Source organism: Pseudochaenichthys georgianus, chromosome 12 (assembly GCF_902827115.2).
Source record: "Pseudochaenichthys georgianus chromosome 12, fPseGeo1.2, whole genome shotgun sequence".
Classification (NCBI taxonomy): domain Eukaryota; kingdom Metazoa; phylum Chordata; class Actinopteri; order Perciformes; family Channichthyidae; genus Pseudochaenichthys; species Pseudochaenichthys georgianus.
In genome coordinates, this window is record NC_047514.1 from 26,416,649 (window position 1) to 26,434,626 (window position 17,978).

At 39.2% G+C, this 17,978-nt stretch overlaps 1 protein-coding gene across 1 annotated transcript in view; it reads left to right on the forward strand.

The window, feature by feature from the left end:
• The first annotated feature begins 12,406 nt into the window (after nucleotides 1-12,406).
• Nucleotides 12,407-17,978, forward strand: part of unc5da (unc-5 netrin receptor Da) — a 245,368-nt gene continuing 239,796 nt past the window's right edge. The window contains exon 1 of the mRNA XM_034095950.2: nucleotides 12,407-12,788. Coding sequence (XP_033951841.1) covers nucleotides 12,704-12,788 — 85 coding nt within the window. The 5' untranslated portion in view covers nucleotides 12,407-12,703. The remainder of the gene's footprint in view (nucleotides 12,789-17,978) is intronic.

A 17,978-nucleotide genomic window follows, 5' to 3' on the forward strand; every position in this document is an offset into this window, starting at 1 on the left:
AAATCAAAAAGAATAAAGATATTCACACAATGCCCAGCTGCCACCATCGACTCCAGTTTATGGAACAATGTGCCGAGGCCAAACAGAGCCAGCCATTGTGACCATGAAGAGGCAGAGAGCTGTCCTCAACAGTGACTGTTATGTGACATGAAGGGCTTTCTATGTAGAGCATGCAGGATTGATGAGAACAATTGTACTTTTAAGAGCCTCTCTGAGTTGCACGTGTAAATATCACAAGGAAGGTTATGTGACATCCTGGACAATAGCAATGTCCATGTTTACGAACATAGGGAATGGAAGGAGCTCATGATGACCTCGAGGTCCAACAGGAACAGAAAAGAACGTGTTACAGAGTAAACATCATGGTCTCAGATACTCAAGCCCTTATCCAGGGTTTTGATCCAAACTGAATATACTAGCTGTTCTTACGGTACGTCCACACAGCAGCTTTAAAAACAAATCTTCCAATGCTTCCAACGCTTCTCTGCCCATTGACTTGAATGGGGATGACGTCACTTTGCCTCGCTTTTCGCCGAACTGAATTGTGGGGGAGTGAAGCGAAGATTTTACAGGATTGACACAGGATTTACAGGATTCAATGTTCAAAAGTTGAAGCAATTGCTCAACTTTTGAAGCTGAGCTGGAAGCGTCAGCCAATCAAATCCCGTTATATGCAAATCTGACAGTACAAAGCGCTAGCCAATCAAACCACGTGTATGCTGGGAGAGCCAGACCGCAGTTCATTTCCTCATATTCCAAACGAGAAATTACGGTAGCAAATCACCCGGTTCTTTGCGACCAGAACTATTAACGGGATACAAACCGGAGGAGCCAGGCATGGAGGGAGGTGGCAGAGGCAGTGGGTGAAACTGGTAGGTTTTCACCTGTTTGGGGAGTTTATATATATATATATTGCTCGCATAAAATCCCCCGGGGTTTTTTGCTTTGTATGTCAGGGGCAGGAGATTCATGTGATTAGTTGTTGGTCGCGTTGCTCACAAAAAATCCCCAAGCTTTCAGACACGCCCAGCTCCAAGATTTTCAAGATTTGTTTAAAGCTGCTGTGTGGATGTACCGTTAGATAGAAACACTAATATGAAATGCCATGTTTGTTGATGTGTCATCAATTCATGTTATGTAGTAGTAGTTCCATGAAGTGGGGCACTAGGGCGTAGAAACTACATCACATTTTCTGCACAGGGAGGATGCCTTGGAGAGCATTTTATGATGTTTGCCTGCACAAATAGGGACGCCGTACAGGGCATTTTATCATATTCTATCCACCATTGGGGTATCCAAGGTGTGTTTCTTATTGCATTTTTTGGGGGGCACAGGGGGAGAAAGCATGTAGAGGGTATTATACAATCAACCCGGTATCACGGCAAGACGTGAACATGTGACGATTTACCATGCTGGGAGACGTGAAGATGTCACGATTTCGTCCCTTCAAACGTGACAGTTACACGGTATTGTTAACCAGTGGAGAAATACCCGGAAATGCCAAGCAAATGCTACCCCGACGGTCGGTTGTTATTGTCAATATTAATATAATAATGATTTATTTTTTAATAGACACACACAAAATACTTTAATGTAAATTTAAATTTAAATGTGAAGGAATGTGTGTATAACAAAATACATCCGTCATAAACGAAACCGGAAACAGACGTAGGCAAGATCCTCAGCTCGATGTTTTGATGGTTTAGCCGCAATGCACGCTGGGATTTGGTGTTTATGCGATGTGAAATCCGAAAACATTTTTTAAAAATAAAATAATACTTTATTCCGAGTGTGCTTGCTTTTCTCTTTGAAAGTCATCACATAACGGCATTGTAATACATGGTTCGGCTGCATGAAATATTACATATCTGCCGTAGTTCTCTATTTATAGAGCCCTGCTGAGAAGACTTCTAGACAAACATGAGGAACTGCCGCCAACACTGAAAACGTGAGGTGGATCATAAATATATCAGCAATTAAACAACATCTTACATTTCTTTTCACACAATACGTCTCCTTGCAGTATCAACACTAATTCAGCAGACTTTTATATTTGATCCAATTGGTAGATAGGCTGTATTTACACCATAACTGTGCACAGTTGATGGAAAGGGACACCTGGTGGTTAAAGCATGTTATTTAATTTCATTATTTTTATTATTAGATATTAATAGGATCTCTATAAAGTATATTCATTACTCGTTATTCTCTACTAATAGTTCATTAAAGACTGTATATAATGACTATTTTCCACATCCCTTTCAAGATTTCAAGATTTTCTAAGATTTATTGACATATCATATTTGACACAACTACGGTGTAGTTATGCAATGAATGATCAACTTGGGTCGCAGGTTCCTCAACAGTAAATTACAAGACATCTATCAATATGTGTGTATACCTCCACCATTAAACTGTCATATTCTGCACATTTCTTATACTATCTACATACATCTTATAAGAGTATAATATATAATATCAGTTAAAATAAGTGCTTAAACAAAGTTAACATTGCAGGAAATCAATATATTAGACGTTAAGTACTTTGTCAGGCTTAATATTTATCTTTAGATACAAATGTCACTGTGTGTGCTGTGTGCTCTGCATGTGTGACCATTAAAGAGGGTTTCATCCCTCCATATTCTTCTTCTATACCCCCAAAGCTTTTTTCTTATTCAAAAGAAGACCTTAACCTAAAGTATTCTTTAATGTTTAAATTAAGCCTTATTAGTTTGTCTGTTTTGCATATCCTCCTATTAATATATTTTTTTATCTTAAAAACAAAGACCGTTATAGTGTAAATACAGCCTATCTACCAATTGGATCAAATATAAAAGTCAGCCGAATTAGTGTTGATACTGCAAGGAGACGTATTGTGTGAAAAGAAATGTAAGATGTTGTTTAATTGCTTATATATTTATGATCCACGTCACGTTTTCAGTTTTGGCGGCAGTTCTTCATGTTTGTCTAGAAGTCTTCTCAGCAGGGCTCTATAAATAGAGAACTACGGCAGATATGTAATATGTAATGCAGCCGAACCGTGTATTACAGTACAATGCCGTTATGTGATGACTTTGAAAGTGAAAAGCAAGCACACTCGGAATAAAGTATTATTTAAAAAAAAAAAAATTCACATGGCATAAACACCAAATCCCAGCATACATTACGGCTAAACCATCCAATCACCGTTTATGACGGATGTAATTTGTTATACACACATTCCTTCACATTTAAATTTACATTAAAGTATTTTGTGAGGCCTTCTAACATATTTTTAAATATAACTACGGTTGTAGTTGAAGAGTTTGTAAATTAACATAAACCGAAGCTGTTGCCTAGCAACGCAATCGCACAACGTCACGTCCGTTAATTCCACATCCACACGCATGGATTAACATCAATTTAATACATTAATGTAGCCTTTGTTTCTGCTCAAAGAGGTGTCGACCAGCTGGGGCAACAAGAAAATCGGCGTAATCGAGTGTGACTATTACAAAATAAATTATTATTATATTAATATTGACAATAACAACCGACCATCGGGGTAACATTTGCTTGGCATTTCCGGGTATTTCTCCACTGGTTAACAATACCGTGTAACCGTCACGTTTGAAGGGACGAAATCGTGACATCTTCACGTCTCCCAGCATGGTAAATCGTCACATGTTCACGTCTTGCCGTGATACCGGGTTGTATACAATATATTTCATTTCATTTCATTTCAAACCTTTATTTAACAGGATTGGTCCCATTGAGATCATAGATCTCTTTTTCAAGGGAGACCTGCAGCATATAGGTTCCACATGAAACATAAAACAATAAAGGACATTATACATTATATTTACAGAGATATAATGTTCAAGTGAAAGTAAGACGACCATCTATCCCTCAGTTCTATCACCTGTTTGTCAGCAGATTAAAACATTGCAATGTAAAGTGATAACAATATCCGCCATTATGCCACCTTAGCTGACACAGATTTACCCTTTCTCTGTTTTCTCTTCATGGGTAAACAGCGGAAATGGGATCGATGTAATAGGAAATTCGCAAGTTCAAATTGACGATCAACGATGGCAATTCGGAGATTGCAAGTGAATGCAATGTTTGAAATTTTGAGTTTGGACTTGTACGAGCACATTTGTTTACACACACGACCAGGGGTTGGGAGGGTTACTTTGTAAATGTAATCAGTTACTGATTACTGATTACATGGCTCTGAAAGTAATCCGAATACAGTTACAGTTACGTGTCTTAAAAAACGTAATCAGTAATCAGATTACTTTTAGATTACTTTTGGATTACTTTCTTTTTCCATCACAGATGGGTATGTTTTGGTGAACAGGAGACACAAAAAGCAAAAGGAAACTGAACGTGTTTTTACTGTTTTAATGGCTTATCAAGAGCACACTGAAACATCACATCTGAAACGATGTAACAACATAATACACTTGTTGGGGATGCAGCTTGGGATGTGAGGAGTGAGGGACACGGCTTAGAACGGGCGTGTCGCCTTCTGTCCTGCCAGTGTTGGCAGGACATGAATTAAAATGTCGAACTCGGACTTCATGTTAAGGACATTTGGGCCAGGGGTGTAGAGCTATAGTTTAAGCACCGGATTGGCAAAACAGGAGAGTCTGTGCACCAGTCTGCCTTGATCTATGAATTCATGTCCGTGACTCTCACAGTATCTGCTGCCCACAGCTGTTTTATAGAAGGAACACCTCCTTCACTTCATGACATCTCTGCAGCGCCAGGAGGCAGCCGGAGGGTCACGCACCGCCTTCACTGTGTATACCTTCAGAAATAATCATTAGTAAGGCTAAAGACTAAAGAGCGACCGCAGGCTGATGTGTTTTAACCACACACACCTATATACACACAGGCGATTTAAACGCAGACTTTTGTTCCTCCATGTTTCGTTGTTATTGTTTCACTGAGCGAGCGGACCCGCGATATTTTTTCAAACGCTTTTTTCGTCCATCTGCGGCAGTAATAGGTTTTGTGGGCTGTGATGATTCGGCTATAACTACTTGAATATTAAATGATGAGAGGAAATCTTTCCACCAATAATTCCAATAAGTAATCCAAAATGTATTCACTTCAGGTTTACGAAAGTAACTGTAATCAGATTACTCGTTTTTCAAATGTAACGCGAGCTGAATACAGTTACTTGATTTTTGTATTCTGATTACGTAACGCCGTTACATGTATTCCGTTCCAACCCAACCCTGCACACGACACACATTTGTAGCATACCTCTGGTCGTCCGTGTCGACCCCATGTCTCCAGGTCCCTAGGCGGAGTCTTTAACCACTGACTGGACCCTCTTCAGCGCTGACACAACCAATGCACCAAAGAGACTTCCATCAACCTGCAGAGAAATACAGTTTAGAGTTTCCCACTGAAACATGTTCACGTTGAAACATATTCACATTCAAAGGTTCACACTGAAACTGAAGCACACTGACAGAATCTTGTCTCTGTGAAACTCAACTCCCCCTTAAGGTCCCTGATTGCTCAGTTGGTAAAATAACTGTCTTATTGACTGAAGGTTTCTGGGTTCACTTCTGTCAGCCCTCAGATCACTGTTACATCATGGTGTCTCTTATTTTGAAAACCAATCAAACCATAAAAATGGAATAATGACCCCCCAGTGAGATAAAAACACTCGCTGATAAGAGGCTGAATTTGTCAAAACAAGGAAAGGAAAAGGAAATCAGTCTGAACTGGACAACAGTTGTCAGCAGGACATTTGGTAATCATTTTTTGACGAAAAGTTAATTTCCTTTATGAAGCGTCTAATATTTCAGCAGGATGTGTCAGAACAGGAGTGTTATCATGTCAGCAGCTGTACCATCCTTGGTAAAATAATGAACCCCAAATTGGATGGGAATGTTTATTTCTCCTGAAACGCAGAGGACCTTGTATGATAAACTCTGTCACCAGGGTGTGAATAGGTGAGGGCTGGTTTGTGTTGCAAAGAGCTCTGAGTGGTTGCTAAGCACTAGAAAAACACTATAAATACAGTCTATTTACCATCTTGGCAACAGTGACATTTTGTACGACTGTTGTTGTCCATGAAGCCACATGAATACTTAAATGCAACTGTATTCAGTAAGTAAATTAACCAAAGTACATGCAACAGGTGAAACAAGTATGTCTTATAATGTGGTTATTGTGTAGATCAGTCTTTTCGGTCAGCATTAAAGAGTGAGTGCAGCCTCAATAGGAACAGAAATGGCATTGGCAAATTATTTGGGGTGTTGTATATCTATATTTGGGTATTCATATTAACATTTATGGTGTCATATATTTATACATGGATCTCTGCACCTCCTACACGTGCACATTTACCTCTCAGGAGAAGATGGTGTTGCCTCTTCTTTCCATTACATGACTGTCATTACGCCCTTGTGGGGCCACTGCTTTTACAAGAGATGAAAAGATTGTATTGACCAGCTCCACATCTACTGCTAATGCATGCCTCCTAATGCAGCTCCCTTTCACAACTACATGGAGGTGGTCAGGCTTTGCCTCTGATCACAGAAGAATGACCACTGCTTGTTCACGCCCAAAGAGCTGGTAGTGTTAGCATGTGCCACTGTGTGTGTGTGGGTATGTGTGTGTGTGTGTGTGTTTTCTAATAATAGGTTTCTAACATGCTGATCTCGATAGCTATTGTACAGTTCTTGTGTGTCTTTTGTCTTTGTCTTGTATTGAACAACAAATACGGTAAATGGAACATGTGTAGGAGTAATAAAGAACACACAGGAATAATGTCACATTATTCATTAGGGTAGCCATGCATTCAATGAGTTATTTGTTCAATAAATAATGCCATGCTTTTGTCGAAGCTCTATTCATTATTGATTGCAGTGACTGATATGAATAGTAAGCACTACACTATTGAAGATAAAAATCAATACAATGATTATCTTTGTCATAGCATTATTGCACCCTCCACATCCTCATGGGCCCTAGACAATGGTGAATTGAAAAGTCAAATATTGAATTATCATTGCAAGATTTGCCGATATTGTAAAGAGGAGTTTAAAACACCAGTTAAGCTGGAAGAGAGGGTGCATAAATAACTGTCTGTCATTTCTACTGTATTTCCTTTAACCTTGACAGGTTTTTATCATATATTTGTATTTATTTAACACAATGCATTTCATACCTTCTAAAAACTTTGCGAAGAACATGTTTTTTTCTCCTCCACTTAAATTATGTATCAATTGTACCTTCTAAAGAACGGCACCGACGACGGATACCACTCTGCAAATGATGTGTATCACTTCTTGCTCATACAAATTTGCCTATGACAATTGATAATCAAGAACATTATATGCATTGGACAAATTAGCAGAACTAAGTGATCAAATCCATACAAGTTAATTGTTTGAGTGAGAAGTGCTTTTTTTTTTTTAAATCTTCACAATTATGAACAGAAAAGTATTTTGGTTCATAGTTAAAGTGAGAACATCTTGGCAGTATGAACACTGGGATGCCTCTTCTTCTTATAGAATATCTGTGAGTAAACATGACTGTTTATTTACATGTGCTTAATAAAAGGTGCCAACCATTCTTACCTTCCCACTCTTTCAAAAAAATCAATAAATATGTGTTGTTTTTTCTGCACAAACTGTAAACTAGCATGGATTCAGTCATCTCTTTTTTACTGAAGCTAAAGAACTGTAAAACAACACGTTTTCATTAGAAGTGTTCAGAAATTATAATTAAGAACAAGATAGTCGCCACTGCTGGACAAAATTGCAACAAAATACATCAGAGACATTATTAGGATTCATTTTTTATTTTTAAAATAACAAAGCCCCACTATAATGAAAAAAACAGTTATGAACTGCCTTCTTTGCTCACAGAATTTGAACAAAAACATCTTTGAAGGCTGAAAGATGCTTTTATCTTGTCAAGAAGAAGAAGGGTATTTTTTTCTTTATTATTTGTTTGTTCCAAAGTCAATGTTTTGTTATTCCTGAGGCTTGATTAGTTACATACAAAAAGCTGCGGTTTTGACGTGACACTTAAGTGACCCACAACATTATTTCTCACAATGGAACACTTGAAGACTTCCTGTGGCCTTTCAGGGAGAATATAGCAGTGTGATGCACTATTCAGCACCCAGCGGCATTTATTTCTTCCTATTTGATAGTACATATTTTTTATTACACACATTTTATTTAGGTTGTTGTTTTTCTGCTGACATAAATCCTGCTACGTCTGCTAAAAGGGTTTACAGTGTAATAGCAAGTGAATGTTTCACTCTACGAATCTTTATGTTTGGAAAATAATTATATAATTCAACAAAAGAAGAGCATCTGCAGAGTCTTTCTTTTGTCCACCATCTGTCAGGTAGCTCGATAGCCTTAAGGCCGTCCCAAACATTTGATGTGCAGTTTATGGCTCCCTTAAATATGATCAAGTAGTTAACCTTGCCTGACAGGATGACCCCTGGCAAGAACTCTGGGAAATGAAGCACTGAATGTCTGGTCAATAGGGTAATTATGTCACAGAAGGTCAAACTGCAGTGATTTACATTAAAAAAAGAATAGACACACATTCTGGATGGTACCGAATGTGTGTCTAACACGTGCTGCTGATAGCTTGAGAATGATTCAGTATAAGTGGATACTGTTACAGTCTTTGAGGACTATATTGTTATCTGAATAGGTTTCAATAGCAGATAGCTGTCGATAAAAGAAAGACTCTTCACTCCATTCTCATGTGAAATCAGCAGTGGCAGAATTTACTGAAGCAAGGATCATTTCCTCCTGGAGTATATGCATTTAATGTTACTTCATAAACTTCACTACATTTCTAATGGAAATATTGTATTTTACTGCACACTCATTTGAAAGCGAAACTCACATTTTCTTTAATGACTAATTTAGAGAATACCGTGCATCGTTATTGATTAAACTACGTTACCAAATAATATGCAGTGGTGAAAATTAAGTGTACTCACTGAGCTTAAGCACTCTATTTGAATATTTTAACCATCCAGGGAGAACTACATTTTGGATAGCTAGTTCCTTTACAAATTAGTATGTTATACCTGTTATCATTATATCACATTATTGTCTTCCATAGGCCACCTTAATTCTGACCCTTTGCTGAATTTGCAATTCTCCACCTGTCCACCAGGTGGCCTCAGGCTTTTCCACCTGTCCCACTCGGATGTGTACCACATCCAGCTGCTCACATGCGTCTCATTTCCCCTCCCAGCCCCTTCTCCCCAGGTCTTCCAGAGTGTCAGTGTTATGTTCTCCACAGCCTCTTCGTTGAGCCAGCTGTTCCTGGCCTGCTCACCTGCTCTTGCATTTGTTTTAATGTTGGGACTGCATCTCGTTGATACATGTTCCTGACCATTGCCTCCTATACATTTACTTTTATCATACCTGCTGCCTTGTGTGTGTTTGTCTGCGTTTGTTTTTTGGTTGCCTGATTTACCCACTCATGACAAATATGATGAGAAGTGCATTATTTTACAGCCAATTGAACAGGTCGTAAATAGGCCTATTTAAAAAAAGAGCTCTGGCTCAGCTACCACATTTAAATAACTGTGACATTATGCCTGCATAGTATCTTTAAAGTAAAAGTAGCTAATGTACGTTGTACTAAAGCACGGTTTAGACTTTCACTTAAGGGGGGATTTTCAGCCTATGTACTGTATAATAGCACCTTTCAACACAAGGCAATTCAAAGTGCTTTACAAAAAACGAAAGACATTAAGCAACCTCAGTCAGAATTTTTTTACCAAGTGTTTTTATTGGGGCATGAAAAACAAGATTTTAACTTTAGTTTATCTAGTTTTTTCAAATGTATTAAAAAAAAAGTTATATGTCCACTCAGGTGGACAGTATGCGTTAAAGTGTGAACTGAAGAGATTTACATTTGGAACAAATTATAAATAAAGATGTGCAAACTTAAAATGACATTATAATAACATAAGTATATCGATTTACGGCCCAAAAAGATATCGCAAATGAAGTATTTTCATGAACAGGTGGGCCTTTTCAAGCCCCACCTGTTCCTCATTGCTCCAATAAAATGGTAGGCCAAGCTTAAAATTGTCAAATGTATCGTTCTATAACAGGGTCTCCAACCTTTTTTAGGATGAGGGCTACTTTAAAAAAATAAAACAAGTCGTGAGCTACTTTTACTCCTCTTTTTTTGCAGTGTATATATTTAGCACATTTTAACATTATTATATGCTACCTTTAACCTTTGAGTTCTGTTTGGGTCTGTGGGACCCGTTTGCAGTGTTTACTAAAATAAAATGTATGCAATTAAATTATTTTAACGTGCTTTATTTGGTGGTGGACGTCACATCCTCTAGGCTCCGGGGACATGCACCCCCAGGAAGATTTTTTTTAAATGTTGAAGTTAAATGCATCAATCTGGTGCACTTTGAGCTAGGGCTGCTCAATTAATCGTATTTTAATCGCAATTACGATTTTGGCTTGCAACGATTATGAAAACAACATAATCTAAATAAAACGATTTTTTTTTTAAATAGGTTTTTCAGTTGAATTATACTTAAAGTTCAGGGTAATCAACTGTTAAAAACATACTTTTCAAATTATGTTCTTCAATAAATTGATGTTTTCAAAGTAAATGGTTAATCGTTTTTAATAATCGTGATATCAATTATTGACCCAAATAATCGGGATTATGATTTTTGCCATAATCGAGCAGCCCTACTTTGAGCCCAACATGACTTTATGGATACAGCTCTCAACACTCAGATGAAAGGGAGCTGTATACTTTTCAATAATCCAAACATCTTTAGAATATGATCACAACAAATCATTTAAACTTGTTTATTCTTATCTTATGTTACCTAGTTAGCATTTTTTCTTTTTATTTATGCATATTTGACTAATCACTCCCCTTTTAAACTTTTTACTGTCCTATAGCACACATTGGAATGATTTCTTACTTTATTTTTTACAACTTTATTAAATACAACTTTATTAAATAGATAGTGTGCTCTCTCTCTTGCTCTCTCGCTCTCTCTCTCTCTCTCGCTCCACATTGCTTTTCTTCCCGACTGCAACGCTGTTGTGTGTGTCTGTGAGAACGTTTCACATGTGTGTATGACAGATTTTTACCAGTGGCGAGCCTGTCTCTGAGGGCCTACGATATTCTACAAAATAATATTTAAAAACATTAAAACAAATTATATTTTTCTTTATATATCTTTTTTAAATATGTTTTTAGTAATATTTGTCATTAGTTTTACCAAAAATAACTTGATTAAATTGTATTTAAAATAACATTTCCAAAGAAATAAATCCTTTGAATCTGCCTATTCAGTTTCTGTTCGAATGTGAAGGGTTAAATGAAAGGAGCTCGTCTCTGAAGACAGGAGCTGATTGGACGTCCAGCTATGAATTCACAGAGGGCCAGCTATATTAACTGAACGAGAGAGTAATGTCAAATGACAGTACAATTGACCAATCATATCTTCCCTTTAAATGGGTGGGCTTTATTATCGCGGACTTTATGACAAGTTCCGCCCGCTGTGAAACGTTTCTTGTTTCCATAGCAACAACAACTGTCAACAGTGTAAACTCGCCTAAAAAAAAAAGGCATGCCAAATTACACTTAAGACATACAACTGCAACGAAAGTAACACACACAATGCAATTTCCTTTTCAATTTCAAAGAACACAAATTGGGTTATCTACAGGTGTTGTTTGTATGGTAGAGGGTCGCTTTCATTGATGCGTTTTGCACCCCGGGCGGGTCGTTGTTTTGATATTCCACCAGTGTGAAAAAAAAAAATTGTATTTGTATTTCGCGACCAACCTATCACATCTCTGCGCCCCACCAGTGGGGCGCGCCCTTATATATACAGTCTATGGGCGCGCCCCACACTTGGCGAAACGCTGGTTTAGAGACATGTATCATGCACTTACACTGACTTTCCACTGAGTGGCAGTGTATGGAATGATGCAATAGGGTCCTATGTAGTGGCTGATGGTGCAACTATGCCATCAAAACCCATGCATATACAAGAAAACACCTTGTGAAAAGCTGTCCTCTGTAGTGACCCTAAATGAATATTTGGAGAGAAGTCGTCTGAGCTACTCTCTGCCTAAAGTAGGCCTAATTGGACAGCAATCATGGAACATGCTCCTAGTTTATGCTCAAGATTCATTAGTAAAAACATATATCTGCAGTATTGGTATAATAAGTGGAAAGCCGTGCAGATATAAGAGATAGAAAAATAAATAAATAATATTAATTAAATAACTGGCCCCAGCATGTCCCCCCCGCCCGCCCTGAGTATAATCGGTCTCGAACCGCCTGTTTTGTTTCTGCACAAACGAGGCACATGCGCACACTTTTGTAATTGTTCAACAGGTCCACAGGGGTTTGGATGCGACCCGTCTCCCTCTCTTTCTCGCTCCCCCTCTCAGACAGCCTGGGAACTGTCGGGCTCTCCCCCACTCTCACGCAGCAGAGAGCGGACTAGGAGCTTCGCGCCACTTTGCTCCTCTTTCCCTCCGCACTGCGATTCTCTCCTGGCGGACAGTAAGCAGCCCCTCACACCTGGACGCAGCGACCCCCCACGGGGCCACGGTACCGCGTTCGGGGGTGCCTCGCGCAGACGACAGAAGATGGACACCCGAGCCCAGTGGCCCCCGACCCGGCGGGGAGGGAGACGTGGGCAGTGATGGGACAGTTTTCGGGAGGATGCTACCTGAGTTTTGGCATCCTCGTACTTCTCGGTTCGCGAGTCCCGGCCACGTTAGCCAGAGGTAAGCGGACACAAACACTCTTTAAGCGGACGGTGTTCACCCCATGTGGGGCTTCAGTCACCGAGACTAAACTCGAGAAAAGAGGCGTGTGTGCCCCCGAGAAGCTGTTTGAAGCTGGGCTTTTGGTGTCTGGCTTCTGAAAAGTGATAGTCCAACCGGTGTGGACAGTTTGTGTGTGCCCGCGTGTGGTTGTATCTCAAAAGTAAGACGTGTTTTAGCTTGTATTTGAATGACACGTTTTTATTTGTAACGTGTCACAAGACACCGCATTTGAGTTGTCCAAAGTGTTGTCTTGTTGGATGGTTTAAAAAGATTAAAACTGAGTCGAGTTTTAACACACTGTGATTTACGCAAATGTAAAATGAGTTTTGGGAGCCGTTTTGCTCAGACAACATAATATGCTTTGGTGCCCTTTGCCACGTTAGACATGGTATGGAGAGGAAGATCATACTGTACCATTTCATGTTTCAGCCATGTCCCCACTTTTGCAAGGGGTTCATTCAAAAATATATTATTTTAGTTGTAAGTTTGAGCAAATGCATTGTTGTTGTCAACATAATGCTAAGGTTTGTATGCACCGGTGTGCCTCCATTTATGGTGGACATGTCTGTATTTATGTCAATTGACACCAGGTGACAATTCAACAAAACTAATATCTAAAATAAATAAATATAATGCTGTAAGGCATTAATTATTTCTTACAAATATGTATTCTCCCCTGGATCAACTTTTCTCATTTAATGGTATCTCTGCTGAGTCAACACACACACACACACACACACACACACACACACACACACGCGCGCACACACACGCACGCACGCGCACACGCACACACAGGCATGACTCACTCTCTGTCCTCTTGTCTTCTGTTTGGGGATGGATCCTCATTGGATGTGCATGTGGCATTCATGTCCATGACACATTAATTTGTTTTAATTAATTGCTAAGCCCATGGACTCAAAGGGCTCATATTAGGGAGATTTTGAGAAATAAAGGTTGTCATTTTACAGAAACTCTGCTCCCATCTCCACAGATACAGTACTGTTAATGTACGTCTCTGGGTGAGACACCGTTAGCAAGTCAGTAACTATTATTTGACTTGTCTTCCACATAAATGTAGACTTGACCTACTCCGGTTGAGAGCAGCACAAAGACGCTTCCTCAGGCTTTTCATTGCAAAGCATCCTTGAGTCTGGAGACAACAGAGCAAAGGTGTCTATAAGTGAGGGCGACACAAAGACAATAACACAGGGCTACTATAGATAGACAAACTCTTAAAATAAGTCAAATAACTGTAGGCTACAGAAACCATGAATTGTAAGGAAAAACTCAAACATGCACATCAGCCCTGAAGCAACGGCTATTATCACTTTACTCTTGAAAAAACAGATTCTTCTCATAATATTGTGACTTGAATTTTTAAATCTCAGATTATAATTGTTATTTCCAACCGTGGATCTTATGCATTATATATATATATATATATATATATATATATATGTATACTATAGATATCCGCATTTTGAGGTTATCTTATTCTCTCGTTAATTTGTGGCTGTAATTAGAGTAGCTTCTTCTGTGTTTACTCCATTCCTCCCCCAGGACTCCTCTTTAAGCAGCAAAGCTTTTACATCTCTTCTTCATCTTTACGTTTTATGGCAGATTACAAGGTTCATACTGCCATCTTCTTTCCTGGAGGCATGCGTGTATATGGGAAGATTGTAGTAGATATCTTTTTTTTAAAAGGTTGCAAAATCTGTGTTTTTATTAAGGGGTCAAATGCAGCTGTTCAAAATGTTGCCTGGGACTTGTCCCTTGCTTCCCCTTCAAAACCTAGGTGTGACTTATGTCCTATTTTGCTCATTTCTTTAGCCTAAACTATTGTTTTACATGAAATAGAACCTCAGTGTGTTTCTGTGGTGATGCACATACTGTACATGATTTATGTATCTGATAACAGAAATGTTGTGCAATATCTAAAACGGTTTTGTATTCGGTCAGTATAAAGATCGTCTTGTAATATTTTCCTTTTCTTCTGGTGAAGCTCTCCTGACCTATTGACATCCATTTAGCTCACATGGCAGTCAGACAAAAGATGCATTTGCAAGTCAATTAGTTAAGTAGCCCCAAGGTTTTAGTTTTTGCATCCCAAGTTCTGAAATTAGCTTCAACTTTTACATTTGCATAGCATAAATATTAGATTATGCATAATATATCTTCAGGCCAACTTTGCATGTAGATCAGGAGGGTTTTTGTCATTTATTTATACAAAGTGAGTCTAAAAGCCGTTAAAAATAACCTTTGAAAATCAACCGTACATTGTATTTACAAGACCAGCATTTCCATGTATGTCCCACGGTATTTAAAAGGAGTAACCTTTTCTTGGCAGAAACCAAAATGTTGCGAGTGCAGCACAAAACTGGAATGCGCCTTTGCATGCACAATGTCGTTTTCACAAGCTGCATAGTTAGCATGTTGTTATACATCTGCCAGGTTTAAAGTGGTGTCTGTGATGGCTCTCTGCCTGGCTGTGAAATAAATATTTATGTTGTGCAATAATATGGATGTCAACAGTCAAATACTTTATGCAGGAATCAAATGAAAAAGGCAAACTCCACCAAAAACAGCCCAAATAATGAAAAGCATACTGGCGAAGCTAAAACAGGAAGCATGGTTGAAATATGAATGAAGTTCTCAAGCAACATAACCATGCTGTTGTACATGTATTTCTCAATCAAAAGCTAGGTTAAAATGCAGTAATCCAAATGTATTCTTGATGTCTTGCATGGAGGGGATCCTATCCTACCTCCTTCAGGAGTACACCCCCTCCCGCGCCCTCCGCTCTTCCTCCGTAGGACTTCTCACCGTCCCAAGCAATCGCCTCAAAACCATGGGTGCTCGAGCTTTCAGCTGCTCGGCTCCCAGACTCTGGAACCCCCTGCCACGACGCATCCGACAGTCTGACTCCATAACGACATTCAAATCCCAACTCAAAACCCACCTGTTCAAACTGGCATTTTCTTTATAGTCTGTACCCGGTGTCCTTTTGTGTCCTTTTGTGTCCTTTTGTAGTCCATTTCCTGTTGTTTGTCTTGTCTTACCCCGGCTGATACTTCACTAAATCCACTGTTTTAATTTGTAAGGTAAAATTGTAAATGTAAATTGTAAATCTGTCACCCTGTAAGGTGTCCTTGGGTGTTATGAAAGGCGCCCTCCAAAATAAATGTATTATTATTATTATTATCACAGCGCTGCAAGCATACATTTGAAAGCTTAGCACACTGCGAGAACTCGAGGTGACGAGAACAAACCTACCCCAGAGGAGAAGCCTAGAATCTGTGCCTACAGGTGGATTCACGGAGAGGCTGGTGGAATGTTAAGCAGCAGATTAAACATAATAAGGGAGTCTCAGTGTGATTAGTAGAGACAGATTGTTGGGAGTGAAAGGGTGATGAAGTGCCACGGTGGATATGTTTCTACATGCTTGTATTTTGTGTTACATTTGAGTGTAGCCAGGAGGACGGTAGTTTTGTGAGGTTTTCTCCTTGAGTTCCTTTTTACTGTCAAGTGTTAATGCGTGTCTTTGTAAGTCATTGCTGTTTGAAAAGAGCTATGCATGATTGATGGGCACATTTCAACTGAAGCCAATTTAAAATTGCATGTGGATTTTAGATTGATTGAAAAAAATAAACTTGTTTAAAAGCATCAGGAACAAATACAGAATAATACCAGCCTTCAACATAAGTTTCTTTAATCGTACGAACTAATTGGATAAACGGCTTTATTTAGAAACATCATTGAGATCCTTATAGACTATAAGGCTATCGGGGGGGAAATCAATACATGTACCTCATGCTGTGACACTGACATGACAATGCTGTTAGCCATGTCACGGGTCAGCCTGGAGCCAGCCAACACTCTCCATTCACACGCAAAGCAGATAACAGACGCTTGATCGACCTTACATCATGGTCCAGTAGGTTGGGTTGGATAATCCTACTCTAACCTTCCTGCATCCTGAATTTCATGCAAAGTTCTTGGGAAAAACACGACACTGCTGCTGAAAAACGCTTCTTGGCTGGACCGTAAGTGGAAAAAAACTCAAGCTACAACAGACAAAGAGAGTGAGAGAGGAATAAAGGGCAATGGAGTCATCTCTGCCATGTTTTATTTATCCCCAAAAAATGGCTGCCACACTCTTTCTCAAGCTCTCACTTTGATTTAACTGACATTTCATACGAGATGAATTCATAAGCACAGATGGGCTGGTATCCACAGTTGCTTCTGTTCTGTAGGAGATCGCATGGTGGTCATATTGCCCAGTTTCACTGTTGCATTATTCAAAGGGAATCCATTTCTCTATCCAACTCACCAACCCCCTCTCCCATCAGCTCCTCTCCACATTCAGAGGGATCTCAGCCGGCAAACCAGGCTAGGGAATATCGTCGACAGTGGAAGCAGAATGCTACAAAATCAAATATGGCGACGGGATTGGGGGAAAAGATGTTTCTTGGGAGTAAACATACACGCTAAACTGATAACGTGTGATGAGAGTCTGTGTTGGACAGAGCAATCAAAAAGCTATTGTGTTTTGTCTATGGGATATTGAGACTTTGGAATCTGGTCAATAGAAGTGCTTTTGCACTTGGTATTCCCTTAAGAGGTGGGATTGATTGGAACACAATCCTTCTGTTTGCTCGAATAAAAAGCAAAGTTTTCATTTCAAATGTGTTGATGTAACTTCATCTTCCTGCTCCATGTATGGATTACTCGGGTTCCTTTCCCTGTTTACAATCAAGTTATGTCTTTCTAGGTTAGTTGATGCAGCTAGTCAGTATTTTGGCATGTTTTAATTTCAGGTAATGTATCCTAAATAAAATAAAAATGTATTGTTGATTTCAAATATCTTTCCTTTCACAAATACAGCTGACTGAAACTCCTGACATTAACATGATGTGATCAGCGCGAATGCTTGACTAGAAAAGACGTATCGCTCTGTTCAGTGGAGGTTCTTCCCTCACACATGACCTTTGGCTGAGCTGCTGCCAGTTACATCTGTCATTGTAACCGGCGATAGCTGTGGTCAGTGACAGCTACAAATGAGGAGCTGCTCCTTAAATGTTTTGCACGCTGACTGACAGACAAAAGATGTAGTACAAAATGTTGATGCTCAGCAATTAAAATAAA